Source organism: Amblyomma americanum, chromosome 11 (genome assembly GCF_052857255.1).
Source record: "Amblyomma americanum isolate KBUSLIRL-KWMA chromosome 11, ASM5285725v1, whole genome shotgun sequence".
NCBI classification, from domain to species: Eukaryota; Metazoa; Arthropoda; class Arachnida; order Ixodida; family Ixodidae; genus Amblyomma; species Amblyomma americanum.
In genome coordinates, this window is record NC_135507.1 from 49,668,448 (window position 1) to 49,685,222 (window position 16,775).

The 16,775-nt window shown below is 49.6% G+C and overlaps 1 protein-coding gene across 5 annotated transcripts in view; it reads right to left on the reverse strand.

The window, feature by feature from the left end:
* LOC144110932 (microtubule-associated serine/threonine-protein kinase 3-like) overlaps positions 1–16,775 on the reverse strand; it is a 276,237-nt gene that overhangs the window by 105,910 nt on the left and 153,552 nt on the right. For 4 of the 5 annotated variants that reach the window (XM_077643999.1, XM_077643998.1, XM_077644000.1 and 1 more), the window contains exon 2: positions 4,741–5,131. In XM_077643999.1, coding sequence (XP_077500125.1) covers positions 4,741–5,131 — 391 coding nt within the window. Of the gene's footprint in view, positions 1–283; positions 447–4,740; positions 5,132–16,775 lie in introns of those variants that run through there. The other variant, XM_077644004.1, reaches the window with a different exon arrangement.

A 16,775-nucleotide genomic window follows, 5' to 3' on the forward strand; every position in this document is an offset into this window, starting at 1 on the left:
TTAAAGTCTCCTCCTCCTCCTGACGGACTGTTGGCAGTGGGGTCATCCCGACGGAACTAGCACAGTCGCGAATACCACTTCCTATTTTAACGTACAGTTTACAAGAAAGGATGAAAGAAACCCTTCGGCCAGGATTTGGAACTTGGAATATGAATATGTCGATTTAGGAAGCCCAGAAAAAAAATTGAAAAAAAAACGCACAAGGGTTGGCAGAGGAGAGGCAGACAGCGGTGAGCCCATGCTCGGCATCGCTCCGCCCTCGTCCGCCCCGATGCCAAAATACCTGTAGAAGTCTCCTGCGCGGGTCCGTAGCCGCTGACTCTCCGCGAGGTGCCCCGCGCACTTCCCCTCCTGGCCGACAAACTCCTGCCCCGGCTGCGTCGCGCCGTCGTCTCGTCGACGTCGCGTCCACTACCGCCTCCGTCCAGCATCGCCACCTGGGCGCCGTCCGGGCCCTGCTGTCGGCGAGTCTTCGAGCACGGCGAGACATTTCCTTCGGCCCCGGCCGCCTCGCGAGTCTCCGGGACTGTCGCCCGACGGACGCGACGGTTTCGGCCTCAGCACACCGCCGGAGGAGCCATGGCGTTCCGACGACGACCGCGCGAAAGTTCGCGCGGCTTGAGCGCTTAAAACTGGCGATGTTCTGGACGTGCTTGCCGACAGTCAGTTAATCTTTTTTTTCCCCGCCGATTCGCACCTGCTTTATTTCAGTCTTCTTTTTCTCGTTTCCTTCTTGTTTTATTCTCAGCCACGCTGTCGGCAGCGAAGGGAAAGGGTGAGTGCGCGTGCAGGATAAAGGCGAGCCATCCTTATCGGCAACAGCTGAACGACAGCCGGTGGATGACAAAAGGCCGAGAGAGCATGCCATCGGCAACGACGATCGATCCTTGCAGAGGTGTCTGCGCGTGTTGCTGCGTGCTGTGCCTTGTTTCATACACAGCAGTCAACGCTTCCAAAGCTAGCGCGCCTGTTCAAGCAGGCTAAATCCGCGCCCGAAAAGTAGTTTGCCATGCAACTAAGGACCCGCCGCGGTGGTTCAGTGGTTCTATAGAGTGCTCGGCTACTGGTCCGGAGTATCCGGGTTCGAACCCGACCGTGGCGGCTGCGTTTTTATGGAGGAAAAACGCTAAGGCGCCCGTGTGCTGCGCGATGTCAGTGCACGTTAAGGATCATCAGGTGGTCGAAATTATTCTGGAGCCCTCCACTACGCCACCTCTTCCTTCCTTTCTTCTTTCACTCCCTCCTTCATCCCTTCCCTTACGGCGCGGTTCGGGTGTCCGCCGAGGTAAGTGAGACAGATACTGCGCCATTTCCTTTCGCCAAAAACCAATTATTATTTCATATAACTAAGGCGAACATGCCGTGACTGGCAGCCTCCTGCACTTTGTTTTGCATATAGCCACATTTTCGACCTGCGAAGAAACTAAACTTGGGGAACTATACTCCCGTTTCATACATCAGGTGCAACGCTGTGGAAAGTACGGAAATAGTCCGGACGGGAAAATAAAGAGAGGCGTGTTACTCCGCGCCTGTTCTGTGGCCGAGTGCATAGTCTAAGGCCCGAGAAAGCGACAGCGTGTCGTCAGCAATGAGAGCGCATTTTATAAAGCTCATGACAAATATGCTATGTATAGTAAGCTTGCAGACAAAGGATTCACTATGTTTCGCTCACCATAAGAAACGCACTATTTTCTGGTCGCGGATGCAGGCAGCGCCAACAGGAGCGCTATAGCTTTGACAACGTTGCACCTGATGTATGAAACGGAGTATAATAATTGCACGCAGCGGTATGACACGCGGTTGTTAGCGCGAATCGCTCCGACTTCATTGGTGCTCAAAAAGTAGTTCGCACTCACCGACAAACCCCAGCCAGAGGGTGCGAACACTGAGCGTCTCACAGCTAGCGTCGACCATATTTTCGTCGCCCACGCTTCGAAAGGAACGAATGGTCCGTTAGCACTGATGCTTAGGCCAGTTGGCATGCCATTCCAAAAACGAAACAACGCGAAAAACGAAACAACGCGACTTTTCACAGAGACGAAATGAAAGACACACACGAGGACAGGCGCTGCCCTCGCATGTATTTCTTTTCGTCCCTTTCCAAAGAAGCACTGTTCCGTTTTCGGAATGGTACGTGGTGGAGTAATATGGCTTTGCGGTGCGCACCACTTCCGCAGCGTTGTTGACTGCTACGTACAAAACTGAGTACAGACGCGCGGGAAAGTATGCAGCGTTGGCATCGCGGCGGCCATATCAGAGGGTGACTGACCTCCCCGCAGTTTGTTCCCCTTCTCCACACGGATCAAGAACTACGCTGGAACGTTGCCCGCGATTCCGGAGGAGACAAGACAGTGATAAGTAAAGCAGAGTCGAGGAAGAGATGACACCGAAATTGAGGGCGTTAAACCGACACTTCACCCGTGCCACGCACAACATGCCCTCCCTCAAGGGCCTTTCCGGCGAGGGCGTCTCACTTCACCGAAGAAGAAAAGTATGGAATGAGTTGCGACGCTGCTACCCGAATCGGCTCGAAGGTATATATACTACGCGGAAAAGCTACTAAACTTGCATTAACTCTCGCTGCTCGCGCAGTGTCGGAAGAGGAAGGCTTCAGCACTGAAGTGGAGTATTTTATTCATTGATCGTTGCACACAGAAATTTAAGTCGTTACTTTTTTTGTAACGCAAGTGGAACCACTGACAGCATTTTCCGGCCAGCAGGTCACACGTTTTACGTCCGCCGTTCTGGGTGCCAAGTGTGCACGCTGTTGCAGCTACATTTTTCAGTCTTAAACGGACACTGAGGACAACGCTATCAAAATATTTTGTTAGTAAAATCCGATAGTCCGGCATTTTGCGGCTTTGTGGCCGCTTGTCCGGACTCTCTGATGACGAAATAGGGGAAGAGTGACGTAAAGTGGCGGAAACGGAAACGGACTCCGTGATTACTGGTACCGGGCGCTGCGCTCCCGCCTAGCAGCAGTAGAGATAAAAACCACTGCTGACCGGACACTGAAGGCCTCTATCAGCCGCCGTCGCTTCGTTAACGTTTGCACCGACGTTGCGACGGACAACGAAGTCCTCGCAAATAACGGCGGCCTGCGCTTCAGCAACCACCACCTCACACAGCGTGCGATGCTTTTGAGGGCTGAAGCGGTGGGTCTGTCTTGAAATTTCCTAGCGCCTAGGAGTCGGCAGCGTCGCTGCCACCGCCGAGCCAAAGTCGCGACTGATGTGCAGAGACAAGTACGTGCGGGCATATTTAAATTCTGTACTAATAATCCTCGTAGGGCTACGCAGCCAGCGTCTTGGTACGCTGACGAAGCGAAAACGCCGAGCAATGCGTTTGCAGAAGTGGAGACGCGTTGAACACTGGCCACACGCAACTCTTGTCGCATGGTGCGTGCCGTTGCACGAACTTCTTCCGAGGAGCTCTTAGAGAGGGACTTGGAGGTCCTCTGCTGCTCCGCCATTGTAAATCGAGTCGCAAAACGAAACCATGGGGGCACTCAGAACGCACAGCCGCGAAGCACCCCAAAACATACCGAAAGTTAGCTAGCTGCCTGTTGCGCCACCAAGTGCAGATTTTCTTTGCCTTCCAACATTTAGGTTGTCTTTTGTCTCTCTTCCTTGTGTGATAAAAGTGCACTGGTGGTTTCAAAACAAGAACTTATATACTTCGCGACGAGCGGTTAGACCTGGCGTAGTATTGCTTTCGCAATAAAACTGCATGCGACATGGGCAGTATACAGTCAGTCGTAGCCTGATGCAGCGCATTCATCAAGTAAGTGGCCTCGTAGAACCCCGGAGCAAGCAGGAAATGTCTGCCGCAGTGTAAACGTGAGATAGCTGGTGTTATCGGCAGAATTTCGGAAAGTTAATCCAACCTTTAGCTGCCGACTCCAACCGCTCGACACAGCGGAACAACAGAAGAATACGAGAGCACCAGAAGAACCAGAACATCAGACGAGCACCAGGAGGCTCTCGTGTTTCCCGGGGCGGGACGATGCGATGCGGTGTGAGATGCCTGTACTAAACAGCATCCCAAAATGCTATACGGCACACGTTACCAAGCTAGACACAGGTTGTACCCATGTTTCCAAATTCTAATTATGTACTTCACTGAAGCAGACAACACCAAATGCGCCCGTGCTCATCTTCTGCGCGCCCGAACTTTGTCTTTCTTTCTGTTATAGTAAACACAGCATAGACTTGAAAAGCCTGTTGGGATCATACGCTGGGGAAGAACAAAAAATCGCAAAGTGGAATGCATGCGCAAGTGGAAGCAGATTCTTGGAGGTAACCTTGCTCGGACATGGCGATGACGAAGCCTTTTCCTGTGACTCCAGAAGTACAAGCTTGACCTGGGAAGTGTTTTGATAACCTTATCCCCTGCAAGTAACGGCCAACGGACATGTGGAAAAGTGATCATATCCCTTTGTTCTCTCCCTCTTCTATCTCTTCCTCCGTTCCCCTTCCCAAGTGTAGGGTAGCATACCGGGTGCTGCCTATTTAACCTCCCTGCCTTTCCGTCTTTCTCTCTCTCTCTCTCGCAACAAGGCACGAGCAGACGAGAGAGAAGACGCACAAGGGCGTGTGCCTTTCTCTCATAAGCCTATCCGTTGTGCACAATAAGTTGAAAGTACACGAAAGAACTCGACGTGTTGCCGGAGGAAAGACGCAGTGACGAAACCAAGCTGGGAGGGGGGAGGCGAGAGAGAAAGGGGGGAGGGTTACTCGCCTGTGGCCAGCGCTCCCGCGCAGAAGGATGCCGTGCACGACGAGCTGAGCAGCTGCCCGAGCTGCCCGCCTGCGGCCAGGCCGACGCCATGCAGCAGCAGAGACGTGGCGTGGTGGTGTCCCGTCAGGGCCGCCGACGGAGGCATGCACGCCAGGGACTCCCGGCGGCGGCGCTCCGTGCAGCGGCTGCGGTGGGGGTGCCGAGGCCCCAGCGGACTCCAGCCGGGGCTCAGGTCGTAGCAGGGACCCAGGGAGGACGGGTCCTCCGAGGACGCCGCCGACGCGGGCGCCAGACGCCGCGGAGAGCAGTTGGGGGGCGTCCTCGACAGGAAGGCGCCCGGCCCGCCGGCCAACGCCACGCCACCGCCAGGCGACGACTGGGAGGAGTCCAGCTGGGCACAAGAGAGGAACAGTGCAGTGTAAGCCACAAAGCACCGAGAATAGTTACGGGGGTTAGTCCTTCGGGGACCAACTGCGTTGGGGATATTCCAGGGATATTCAAAATTCCGCAAGTGCGCTTTCCCGCATAACAACGTTGACCAAGACAACATGGCTGACCTTGCGTATACAGCTGAAATAAAGCAAGAAGGACTAGTTTTTTTTTTTCATCCTTCCGAAATACGTTTCTTACATTCTAACCGCAGCGTTAGCGCCTGTCCTGTACCCCTCGCAGTTTATTTTTTATAGAAAAGTCGGCCATCCTGTCTTTGGCAACATACTTACGTGGGGAAGCGCACTTGGGGAGTTTTGAACGTCCCTTATTAGTCCCTCAAAGAGCGGCCGTTACTCCCTCAGATACTAACTGCAGAGGGGACCAGCCACAGGTAGTCGCGTCAAGGTCTTACCCGGACGAGTCCAGCTGCAAACAGACACAAGCAACACTCTGAGCCAGAAAGAAGAGAAATATGCTACAAGGGTGAATTCTTCCTGTTCATTATAGGAGAAACTGCGTTGGGACCACTATTAGTGCTTCAAAGAAGTACTATCCGCGTCAAACAAAGCGCGAACAGGGTAACTGCAATGCGAAAATAAGTACTCCAAGATCATAACTAATGGACAGTGAGTACAGGTGAGGTTCATGAACACTTCCACACACAGCTATTCGCGGCGTGCAAGTGAGAAATCATGTGCATGCATCTTCCCATCATTCAAATGTTATCGTTTTGCGTTGTTCCCGTTGCATTTCACGATGACACTACGTAACTGTTATATTCTACAGTTGTACATATACCTGTAGCATTGTATGATTGGTAATGTCTAAAAGTGTTTGTCAAGTGGTCCCGCCCCTTTATAAATACAAGACCCCCCCTCGTTGAATGAACGTATCCAGGCTTCGACCACGTTGCAGAGGGTCCCGGAACATGCTTCCGACCCACTCTGCGTCACCGTACGTCCTTCCCCCTCGGAGACCATAACTTAAAAGGGACATCGGCCACCGTTAGTCCTCGCACGAACTAACCGCTCGTATCGAGAACTAAGCTGCACACTATGCGCCATTCCACTTATCTTTGGATCAAACCGGACAGCTCACGTTAGAGCGGTCAATATACACCATTTTAACGAGGCCCTGCCATATCACGTACGCAGCGCCGTCTATGATCTGGGCAATACCGTCGCCATGTTGGAATGTGCGATCACGCTGTTGTGCTTTCGCATGTGGATCAACAACGGCAGCTGTTTTCTTTCTACTGTGCTTTAATTTCGGTGCCACAGTGCGCATGACGCGAAAAATAACAGCTTGAGTCTGCGTCAAGCTCGCTGGGACGACATGCCTTGAGCTTCTGGTAGCAACCAAGCTCCAGAAGCTCGTCGAATCGCGACAGTGCACTGGATCTGCACTGGATTTGCCTTGAATGGCTTCATACATAGTTCTATTCCGATTGTACACAGCGCAAAAAAAAAAAGCGCGACAGGTCTGCGGCGCCTTTAGAGATGCACATTCGCTCTGCAGCTGGGTCTTCCGTTTCTGGTCGAATGTGTGGGCAGCGGAAGCCTGCGTAGACTCGTCGCATTCCCACCCTCAGTGCATACGTCCTGGGAATTGTTCTTGCTCTTAATAATAATAATTGTTTTTTTATGGAAAGGAAATGGCGCAGTATCTGTCTCATATATATCGTTGGACACCTGAACCGCGCCGTAAGGGAAGGGATAAAAGAGGGAGTGCAAGGAGAAAGGAAGAAAGAGGCGCCGTAGTGGAGGGCTCCGGAATAATTTCGACCACCTGGGGATCTTTAACGTGCACTGACATCGCACAGCACACGGGCGCCTTAGCGCTTTTCCTCCATAAAAACGCCGCCGCCGCGGTCGGGTTCGAGCCCGGGAACTCCGGATCAGTAGCCGAGCGCCCTAACCACTGAGCCACCGCGGCGGGTGTATTTGCCCTTCAGAATTCGCTTTTCTATGTCACGCCAATCGTAACTGTGGCCGGATCGATCGCGGCCGATCCATTGCTGGAAGTACCCTTCATACGTCCATCACGTCCCTTCAACGGTGGTTAGGCAAGACTGCGATCGTAGGATTAAATGCTTTCGGATTAATACAGTTAATGTTAGCTTCGTGCAAACACGCCAGGCGCATTTATTGTGGCTTCGCCGTGTTGCGTTGGCGAGTATAACCCGCGAAATTCGAATCCTGATTTGTATACTTTGCTATCAAAGTACAACAAGCCAGCGTCGACCGGCCTGTGGCACTTGCCTTTTGTCTCTTTGTCGGCACATAAGCTTCCCCGTGGATGCATAGCCGTCCAACTTCCGCCTGAGTGAAAGTGGATTTCAGGGTGTAAGTTTCTGTTTAGAAACATAAACAGCTCAAACAAAACAGAAACTATTACTCCCGTTCTGTTCGAGCCAAAGATGAAAAATTGCTGTTTTGTTTGTCTGTCCGTCTTCTACCGACCAAGTGCTCCGAGCAGACGCGAGATGGCAAACATTTTTAGAAGTCTTTCCTGTCAATGTCTGCCACTCAAAGCCGTCTCAGCTCTTCGCCCGCAGGAAATCGATGCAGCTGAAAAGCCTGCAACCACACTGCCGGCGCGGATAGCAATGAGCTTCGCATGTTTCTATTTGCATTTTTTTTCCCTTTCGGTAGTTGTCCCATCCGAAGGTGGTCCTTGGTCTCCTGCACTCATTTCGCAAGCCAGATTGCTGACATGCGGTGGAGCCAACTTAACTAAACCCTAGCAGCAGCCCTCGCGAGGCGCGCTCCGCTCGCTCAGCTGCCGAAGGCGTTGCGGAGACCATATGTAAAGTAAATATCAGGTTCTTCTCTACCTCGCTACTCGGAGCTAAAGGTTAATTTGGCGTGGGACTCGCAACAGCAAAGAAACAGAGAGAGTGCACTTTAACAAACTTCCAACAATACAGAAGTACGCAAACACAAAAGTGACAAAAGCTCCACACTTAGCTAGCAGAGCTGACTCAACACCTAACACTCAGCTATCGAAGCTGACACAAAAAGTTATACTTGAGCTCAAAGCTCGCACCTCGCGACTTCCCGAAAGCCGGGACAGCAAAGCCTCACCACGAACGGGATAACTACGCACTAAACAGAAAACAGATGAAAGCCTACTTGTTTTATACCCCCATGCGGGCGTGCTCGTGTTTAAAGTGGTGTACGCAGCACGCGCTTGTATAAACCAGGCCCGAAATTTCTAGAAGCGGGCGGCAGCGCTGAGTAAAAGAGTAGGCGCCGCACAAAGCGCTAAGCTGCGCCCCCCCCCCCCCCCCGCCCCTAATGCTCTTCGAGCAATCTTAGCCCTCAGTTCCCGCACGCCGCCTCACGAAGGTCGACAGAAGACGTTGGACAGGACAGTGCGCTCGGTCGCGCACGGAGCCCGCGCGCCTTCGAGTTGCAAAAAACCGTTCGCTGTCTCCGGCGGCCGCGGTGCAAGCAGCCCGCATTAACCAGAACGGGCTTACATGTACCTTAATTTTAACGAGCAATTACTGCATTTGTAGTGTACTGGAAACCGGATTAGACATCTTATTACAGGCAGCGAGCAGTTACAAAGCAGCGTTCGATGCGAACGAGGCTTCGATGCCAAACAAGTTAGGCTCAGGAACGCCTAGCGAGCGGTGCGGTGCCATGCCAGTCCGTCGGCGGGCGGCAGGTCGCTGAAAGAGGCGCTAACCCGCGTGAATGCAACGGGTTCTTGCTTCTAGTATACAGATAAGCTTATCGATTGTCCTTTCCATATATCGAACTGTCTGTATACCGAACTATTTTGCGATCTCTTTCGGGCCTGATATATCTAGGTCTGATTCCATCTGTGCCGCCCCCTCCACCCCACCCTGTATATGGGCGAAGAGTGCCCAATCTATAAGGAGCACACTAGAGAGGCTATAACCTGCACGACGTGTCTACACAGGAAAAAAATAATCAAGAGGCACTCGTTTATTGAAAAAGCTTGCAGCCGCAATCTGTGCTGCGGCTGGATGACTCTAATGAACGAAATGCCGTTTAAGGTATTCCTTTTCGCAGTATAGTGTACACCTTCCTGTTGCGCTTCCTTTAGCAAAGCTCCCGTAGAGGCCCTACGCATTCTACGAAGCTGTCATGTGCTCTTCTAAATACGCAGCCGCACTTTCGTTATCCGGGCCAGCTGAGCTTAGTGCTGGTGAGACGGGCACCCACTGACGCCCATGTGCAGTTGAACCTCGTTATAACGAAGTTAAGGGGCCCAGCGGTTAATTCGTTATAGCCGTAATTTCGGTATAGCCTGTGCTGACCGAGCTTCCGAGGGGAATTCTCATTCCTTCGTTATATCCATCACTTCGTTATAACGAGGTTCGACCGTATTCAGCTCTATACCTGTATAGACCTTTTCACGATCCTCGAGAATACCGATTTTCTTGACTGTGGGAAGAACGTGGAGGGGGGTGGGGGCTTAATCCTCAACTCTTTCCTGTACTACGAGCACAGTCCAGAGCCCAATATGGCGGCGCCCGTGGACCTGTTTGTGAAAAGGTCTTCACGACGTTCGGCGTCCGCATTGGCGCACAGTATAAGCACGGGGGCAGGAAAAGAGTGTACTGATCCTCTGTACACGTGGACTATAAGCACCTGAGCGGACGGGCAACAACAACAAAAAAAAATGAGCGGACGCCGGGAACCGCACACAGGGAAAGTCAAAAGGTATACCGGCACAATGCGTGTGATGAAGAATAAAACAAAAAGCGCAAACGCAAAAGCACATTTAGAATGCTCGCGCCGAAATAAGCGCAGTTGCCAACAGCAGAGAAGAAATCCAGCGAGATGTAATATATACACACGAGCGCTATAAGAACGAGGCAGAACACACGTCCAGAGTGTCTCTCCTAATAACACGCACGAACGCGCCCAAGGAGATGGGATTTTATCCAAGCAGCGGCCTGCCTACCTAGAAATGGAAGCCAAGAAGGGGCCTTATTCGGCACAGAGCTGTATGCCACGCGGCGCCCGTGAAAGTAGGCAGCGGTATAGAGGCACGATCCGCAGGGGGTTGTGAAGGCAAGGCGTCCGGGACGGACGAAAGCCCCGAACTATGCAACGTTAAGTCACCGCCGCGGGTGCCGAATTAATGAACGGATTACGACACCACAATCCTACCGCACACGCGTTCGCTGCTCAGTAGCAGGAGCATGAGAGCTTTATAATGACCGAGTTTATTGTTTATTGTGGGGGAAGTCACGTTGAAAAACTTTAACGGATTTATTCAACGTTTGGACCAGGTCCTGGTCGAATATATATATATATATATATATATATATATATATATATATATATATATATATATATATATATATATATATATATATATATATATAAAGAACCATGCCGCCGGTGGTATCCGAACCACACACACACACACACACACACACACACACACACACACACACACACACACACACACACACACACACACACACACACACACACACACACACACACACACACACACACACACACACACATATAGTGGCGAAAACATGAGGTACTTGACTGCTTAAAAAAATATACATCAAAGTATACGCTTCATTTAAGGAAACATTTTTATTTTACTCGACGTTTCGATCGCAGGACCGATCTTTTTCAATATATATATATATATATATATATATATATATATATATATATATATATATATATATATATATATATATATATATATATATATATATATATATATATATATATATATATATATATATATACGCACAGCCGGTTTCTTTCAGAGTATCGGAGCGTTAATGTTGTTACGCATACTTCATGCAGCGGCGGTACGCTTTCCAAGACTTCCCAGCCAAATGAGAGGGCTTCGCCGGCTAGAAAAACACATACAATCCCTTCACAGTGACCCCACTGCTGCAAAGATCAATATAAGGAGGGGGGTGGGGGGTGGGAAGGGGGTCGTTGAGTTGTTGCAGAATTTAACGGGCACACCCAGTATAGCCTCTGCTTCAGTGAGGTTCTCGACTCAAGCATGCCAGAAACTTTATTTGAAGAAGATAAGCACCACGGCGCATCTACGATACCACGTCGCCCAGTTTAATGACACCGGCAGAAGTCTGTGTCATTGCGCAACTGTGGTGGTTAACTGATGGCGAAGTGGGAGCGGGCCAACGCTATGGCACGAACGTTGGGTAACACGCACATCGCCAATTGAAACCTTCGAACTTAACTGACCAAACCAAACCACCAATACCCAGTCCGCAATAGCTGTGCTGTCCGACGAGTATTCAAGGAGCCGTCGCGGTGGCTCAGTGGTTATGGCACTCGGCTGCTGGCCCGAACGACGCGGATTCGATCCCGGCCGCGGCGACCGCGTTTCGGTGGAGGCGAAATATATAATACAAATGCTCTAGAGGCCCGTGTGCTGTGCGATGTCAGTGCACGTTAAAGAGCCCCAGGTGGTCGAAATTATTCCGGAGCCCTCCACTACGGCGTCCTTCATAAACTGCGACCCTTATGACGGTACGTCCCATAAATCTTAACCAGTATGAACGTAAGTATAAACACAGCAACTCTAATGGGCGTGTGCGCACTATTATTTCACCTGCCTCTTCCATGGCTACCGTAAGCGTCTGGTGGTCACTGAAGTAAAGTGCGACGAATCGCGGGATATGCAAAAGTACTCAAGTGCGCGTTCCCACATAACAACCGTGCCACAACAAAGATGGCCGACCATGCATTTCCGGCTGAAACAAAGCAGGCAGGATCGTTTTCTTGCTTGGATCTTCCCAAATACGTTTCATGCATTCCATCCACACACTTAATGCCCGTCCTACAGACATCTCAGATGTTTTTATAAGAACTCCGCCATGTTGGTTACGGCAGCATCGTTATGCGAGAAAGCGCACTTGCGGAATTCTGCATATCCGCTACCGGCTCTAACGTCGAAGGTTCTGCTGTAGCCAGCGTTCATGCTCCACGGAGGGACTTCGAATGGTCCATGGCCTAATCATGGTGCCCCACAGCCAGAGCTCTTTGATCATACCAGGTTCGAAAAATCCACTTCGAAATTCGGCTATTTCCCTGTGGATCGAGTTAACAGTCAGTGGCGCCACCTATGATCTAGGAAGCCGGTTACCAGAGGCGCCATTCCACTTTCCGATTCCTCCACTATATCCGCGTTTTGAGCAGCGCTGAGCAGTTCGTTAGAGCACGACAGGTGGCGTGACCATCTGCTATCCTCCGAATTTCGGTGTGTGACGATGACGAGGAAAAACAACGAGGTTCACCAAGTTAACAGACCAACACAGCGGAGAAAAAAATTCGAAGAAACGAAGTGTTCCAACGAAACGACACCGGACCGCTCAAGAAACACCGACGAGCAGTAAGTACACTAAGAGTGCTAGGCCGCAGCAAAAGCAAAAAAAAAAAGGTATGAATTTAACCACGGCGTGCTTTCAGAGCACGTTCCGGCCTTCCCACCAAACAAACCGTGGGCGCAGGCGACATTTTCCAGACTCCCAGCGGAACGCGCGAGCCGGTTAAGCGTGGCTTCTTCACATTCTTTTTTAGCTGATGTTGGGAAAGAGACCACAGGCACTCCACGAAAGGGGTTGAACATATGAGCGAGCGTTGGCGTTAGCCTATACGCTGCCAAAAAGCGCTCGGAAAATGTCGTCTGCTCCTGGAACTTGCCGTTGGCACTTCTCGCCCCCGCAAACTAAAACCAGCCGCACAAACTATAAAAAAAAACAGAAATAAACAGCCGTGACGCCTAACGCTTTTAGCCGCGCGACGCGGCTGACTTCATTAAGGCAGTTTCCACGGCAGCGCGGACAAACTGAGTTTGCCAAACGGGGGCGGACGGGCGAACTGTGCAGTCCGCGCCAGGGGACCTCGTCGGCTACAATGTCCTCTGCGCCACGGGGACGTCGTCTGCCGCACATTTGTTTTCTTGCGCTCTTTATTTGGAAGGCAAATAAAAGCAAGAAATGAAAGGATAGAAAGAAAAAAAAGACATAAGGAAGAAAGAAGCAAAGAAAGTAGGAACGAACGAAAGAAAGAAGGAAGAAAGAAGGAAAACAAGGAAGGAAGGGAGGAAGGAACGAAGAACGAAAACAAAGAAGGAAACGAAAGGAAGGAAAACAAAGAAGGAAGGAAGAAAGAAGGAAAACAAAGAAGGAAGAAAGAAAGAAGGATGGAAAACAAAGCAAGGAAGGAAGAAGGAAAACAAAGAAGGAAAGGAAGGAAAACAAAGAACGAAGGAAGGAAGAAGGAAGGAAAACAAAGAAGGAAAGGAAAACAAAGAACGAAGGAAGGAAGAAAGAAGGAAAACAAAGAAGGAAGGAAGAAAGAAGGATGGAAAACAAAGCAAGGAAGGAAGAAGGAAAACAAAGAAGGAAAGGAAAGAAAGGAAGGAAAACAAAGAAGGAAGGAAGGAAGAAAGAAGGAAAACAAAGAACGAAGGAAGAAAGAAAGAAGGAAAACAAAGAAGGAAGAAAGAAAGAAGGATGGAAAACAAAGCAAGGAAGGAAGAAGGAAAACAAAGAAAAAAAGGAAAGGAAGGAAGGAAAACAAAGAAGGAAGGAAGGAAGAAAGAAGGAAAACAAAGAAGGAAAGGAAAACAAAGAACGAAGGAAGGAAGAAAGAAGGAAAACAAAGAACGAAGGAAGAAAGAAAGAAGGAAAACAAAGAAGGAAGGAAGGAAGGAAGGAAGAAGGAAAACAAAGAAGGAAGGAAGGAAGGAAGAAGGAAAACAAAGAAGAAAGGAAGAAGGAAGGAAGAAAGAATGAAGGAAGGAAGAAGGACAACAAAGAAGGAAGGAAGGAAGAAGGAAAACAAAGAAGGAAGGAAGAAAGAAGGAAGGAAAACAAAGCAAGGAAGGAAGAAGGAAAGGAAAGGAAGGAAGGAAAACAAAGAAGGAAGGAAGGAAGAAAGAAGGAAAACAAAGAACGAAGGAAGAAAGAAAGAAGGAAAACAAAGAAGGAAGAAAGAAAGAAGGATGGAAAACAAAGCAAGGAAGGAAGAAGGAAAACAAAGAAAAAAAGGAAAGGAAGGAAGGAAAACAAAGAAGGAAGGACGAAAGAAGGAAAACAAAGAAGGAAAGGAAAACAAAGAACGAAGGAAGGAAGAAAGAAGGAAAACAAAGAACGAAGGAAGAAAGAAAGAAGGAAAACAAAGAAGGAAGGAAGGAAGGAAGAAGGAAAACAAAGAAGGAAGGAAGGAAGGAAGAAGGAAAACAAAGAAGGAAGGAAGAAAGGAAGAAGGAAGGAAGAAAGAAGGAAGGAAGGAAGAAGGAAAACAAAGAAGGAAGGAAGGAAGGAAGAAGGAAAACAAAGAAGGAAGGAAGAAAGAAAGAAGGAAAACAAAGAAAGGAAGGAAGAAGGAAAGGAAAGGAAGGAAAGAAACAAAACAAGAAAGAAAGATAAAAAAGGAGAGGAACAGTGAAGCTGAATCTCTACGCCGTTCGCTACAATGTTTGCAGTGCTTGTATCTCGCAGCAAGCCGCAGTGCAGTGCCGCACAGCAGCAAACAGAAGGGGGCAAGTACAAAATCTAAGCCGGATAACTCAAGGCCAATAAAAAAATGAGCAAAAACATGGAAGGCGTCATAATGGGAAACCAAGAGACCAAAAAGGCGAGGAATTACGCGGCGCGCCCCGACCGGTCCCGGGGGTCTGCGCACATGTGCGACATTGTTTCGGGGGCCGCACGCAACGTCGTCCTCGCCATGCGGCCGCAAACAGCGCGACCCCAATCATCAGGGGCGAGGCGTTGTGCTCGTCGAGCCCCGAATCCCGAGGGGACTGCGGGAAACGTGAAAGCGGGGGAGGGGGGGGGGGGGGCGCTACCGCAAACGTTCCCGCCGGCAGACAACAAAGAGCAATGTAGAGGGTCGAAGGCAGAGCAGAGGCCGAGTCGCCAGGCGCTTCTGGGGACACGCAGAAACAACGAGATTAGGTACAGGCGCGAGCGGTACTAAAGGGAACGCTTCGCGAGCATACGTCAGTGATAACTATACGCTGATGTATAATAAATGTTGAGCACAAATGTATCCAATTGTCATTCTTAGCGAAAATTTGGCGCTTTGGTTTTCTGCGGATTTAGTGAAGTCCGTTGGGCGGCACGTATTTGTTTCTAAAAAGCCCGGAGTTAAAAGGTAACATTTAGTGCCACTCGATTCGAAACTAACGAGGCTGATGGCGAAAAGGATTGGGTGAAGGAACAAACGCGGGTTAATGACATCCTATTAAAAATCAAGATGAAGAAATCGGCTTGGGCAGGGCATGTAATGCGAAGGCAAGATAACCGCTGGTCTTTAAAGGTAACGGAGTGGATTCCAAGAGAAGGCAAGCGTAGCAGGGGGCGCAGAAAGTTAGTTGGGCGGATGGGATAAAGAAGTTTGCGCGGATATGGAGGGCGCAGCTTGCAAAGGACAGGGTTAATTGTAGAGACATGGGAGAGGACTTTGCCCCGCAGTGGGCGTTGTCAGGCTGATGATGATGATGATTAAGATGATGTCTTCTATGTTGTTTCCATATACATCGCACCGAAAGAGGTGCCTCTTCTATATCATTCTTGAGCAACTCCGGGGCGAAAAAAAATGAACCTAAGAAGAAGACGAAGCGAACACGAAGGGCACACGGGCGATAAATATCTCGCGACTGCACGCGATTTTCAACACAGAGGGAATATAGCACCGAAATAAATTATTTCTTTTTTAGGGATGTCCGCTCTCGCCTTTTCGTCCGGCATCGCAGCACCGCGCGGACGGTGTATAAAGCTTGTGCCAGAAAGAAAAAAAAACGCACAGTAAAAAAAGAAGCTGACTCCCGAAAAGTGGAAACTGCGCTATGCGGCGGGCGCACAAGGCGGGTTCTTCGCCCGACGTCCGGTAAAGTGGCTCTGACAGCGAAGAAACTCGCGCGCCGGACCCGACAAATGAAGATGTAAAAACGGAGGCAGCATAAGCGCTCGCGCGCGGGCCCCAAGAACGCGAGGCGTTATGAAATGTGACGCTTCGGGAAAAAATACAACCTAAGGAAGGGAGGAAAACGGAGGAGGAAAGAAAAAGAACAAGGAAGAAAGAAAGGGAGGGAGGAAGAAGGAGGCGAGGAAGGATGGAAAAGAAAGAAACAAAAAAGGAGAGGAAGAGAAGAAAGAGAGAGAGAGGGAATAAGAGAAAGGAAGAAAGAACAATTTCGAAACAGAAAGGAAGAAAGAAAGAGGGAGAGAGAACATAAAAGAAAGGAAGAAAGAGAAAAGAAAGAAACAAACAGAAAGAAAGGAAGAAGGAAAGAAAGAGATAGAGAGAATAAAAGAAAGGAAGAAAGAACAATTTCGAAACAGAAAGGAAGAAAGAAAGAGGGAGAGAGAACATAAAAGAAAGGAAGAAAGAGAAAAGAAAGAAACAAACAGAAAGAAAGGAAGAAGGAAAGAAAGAGATAGAGAGAATAAAAGAAATGAAGAAAGAGATAGAGAGAATAAAATAAAGGAAGAAAGGAAAAAGAAACAAACAGAAAGAAAGAAAGGAAGGAAGGAAGAAAGAAAGGAAGGAAGGAAGGAAGGAAGGAAGAAAGGAAAGGAAGGAACGAACGAAGGAAGGAAG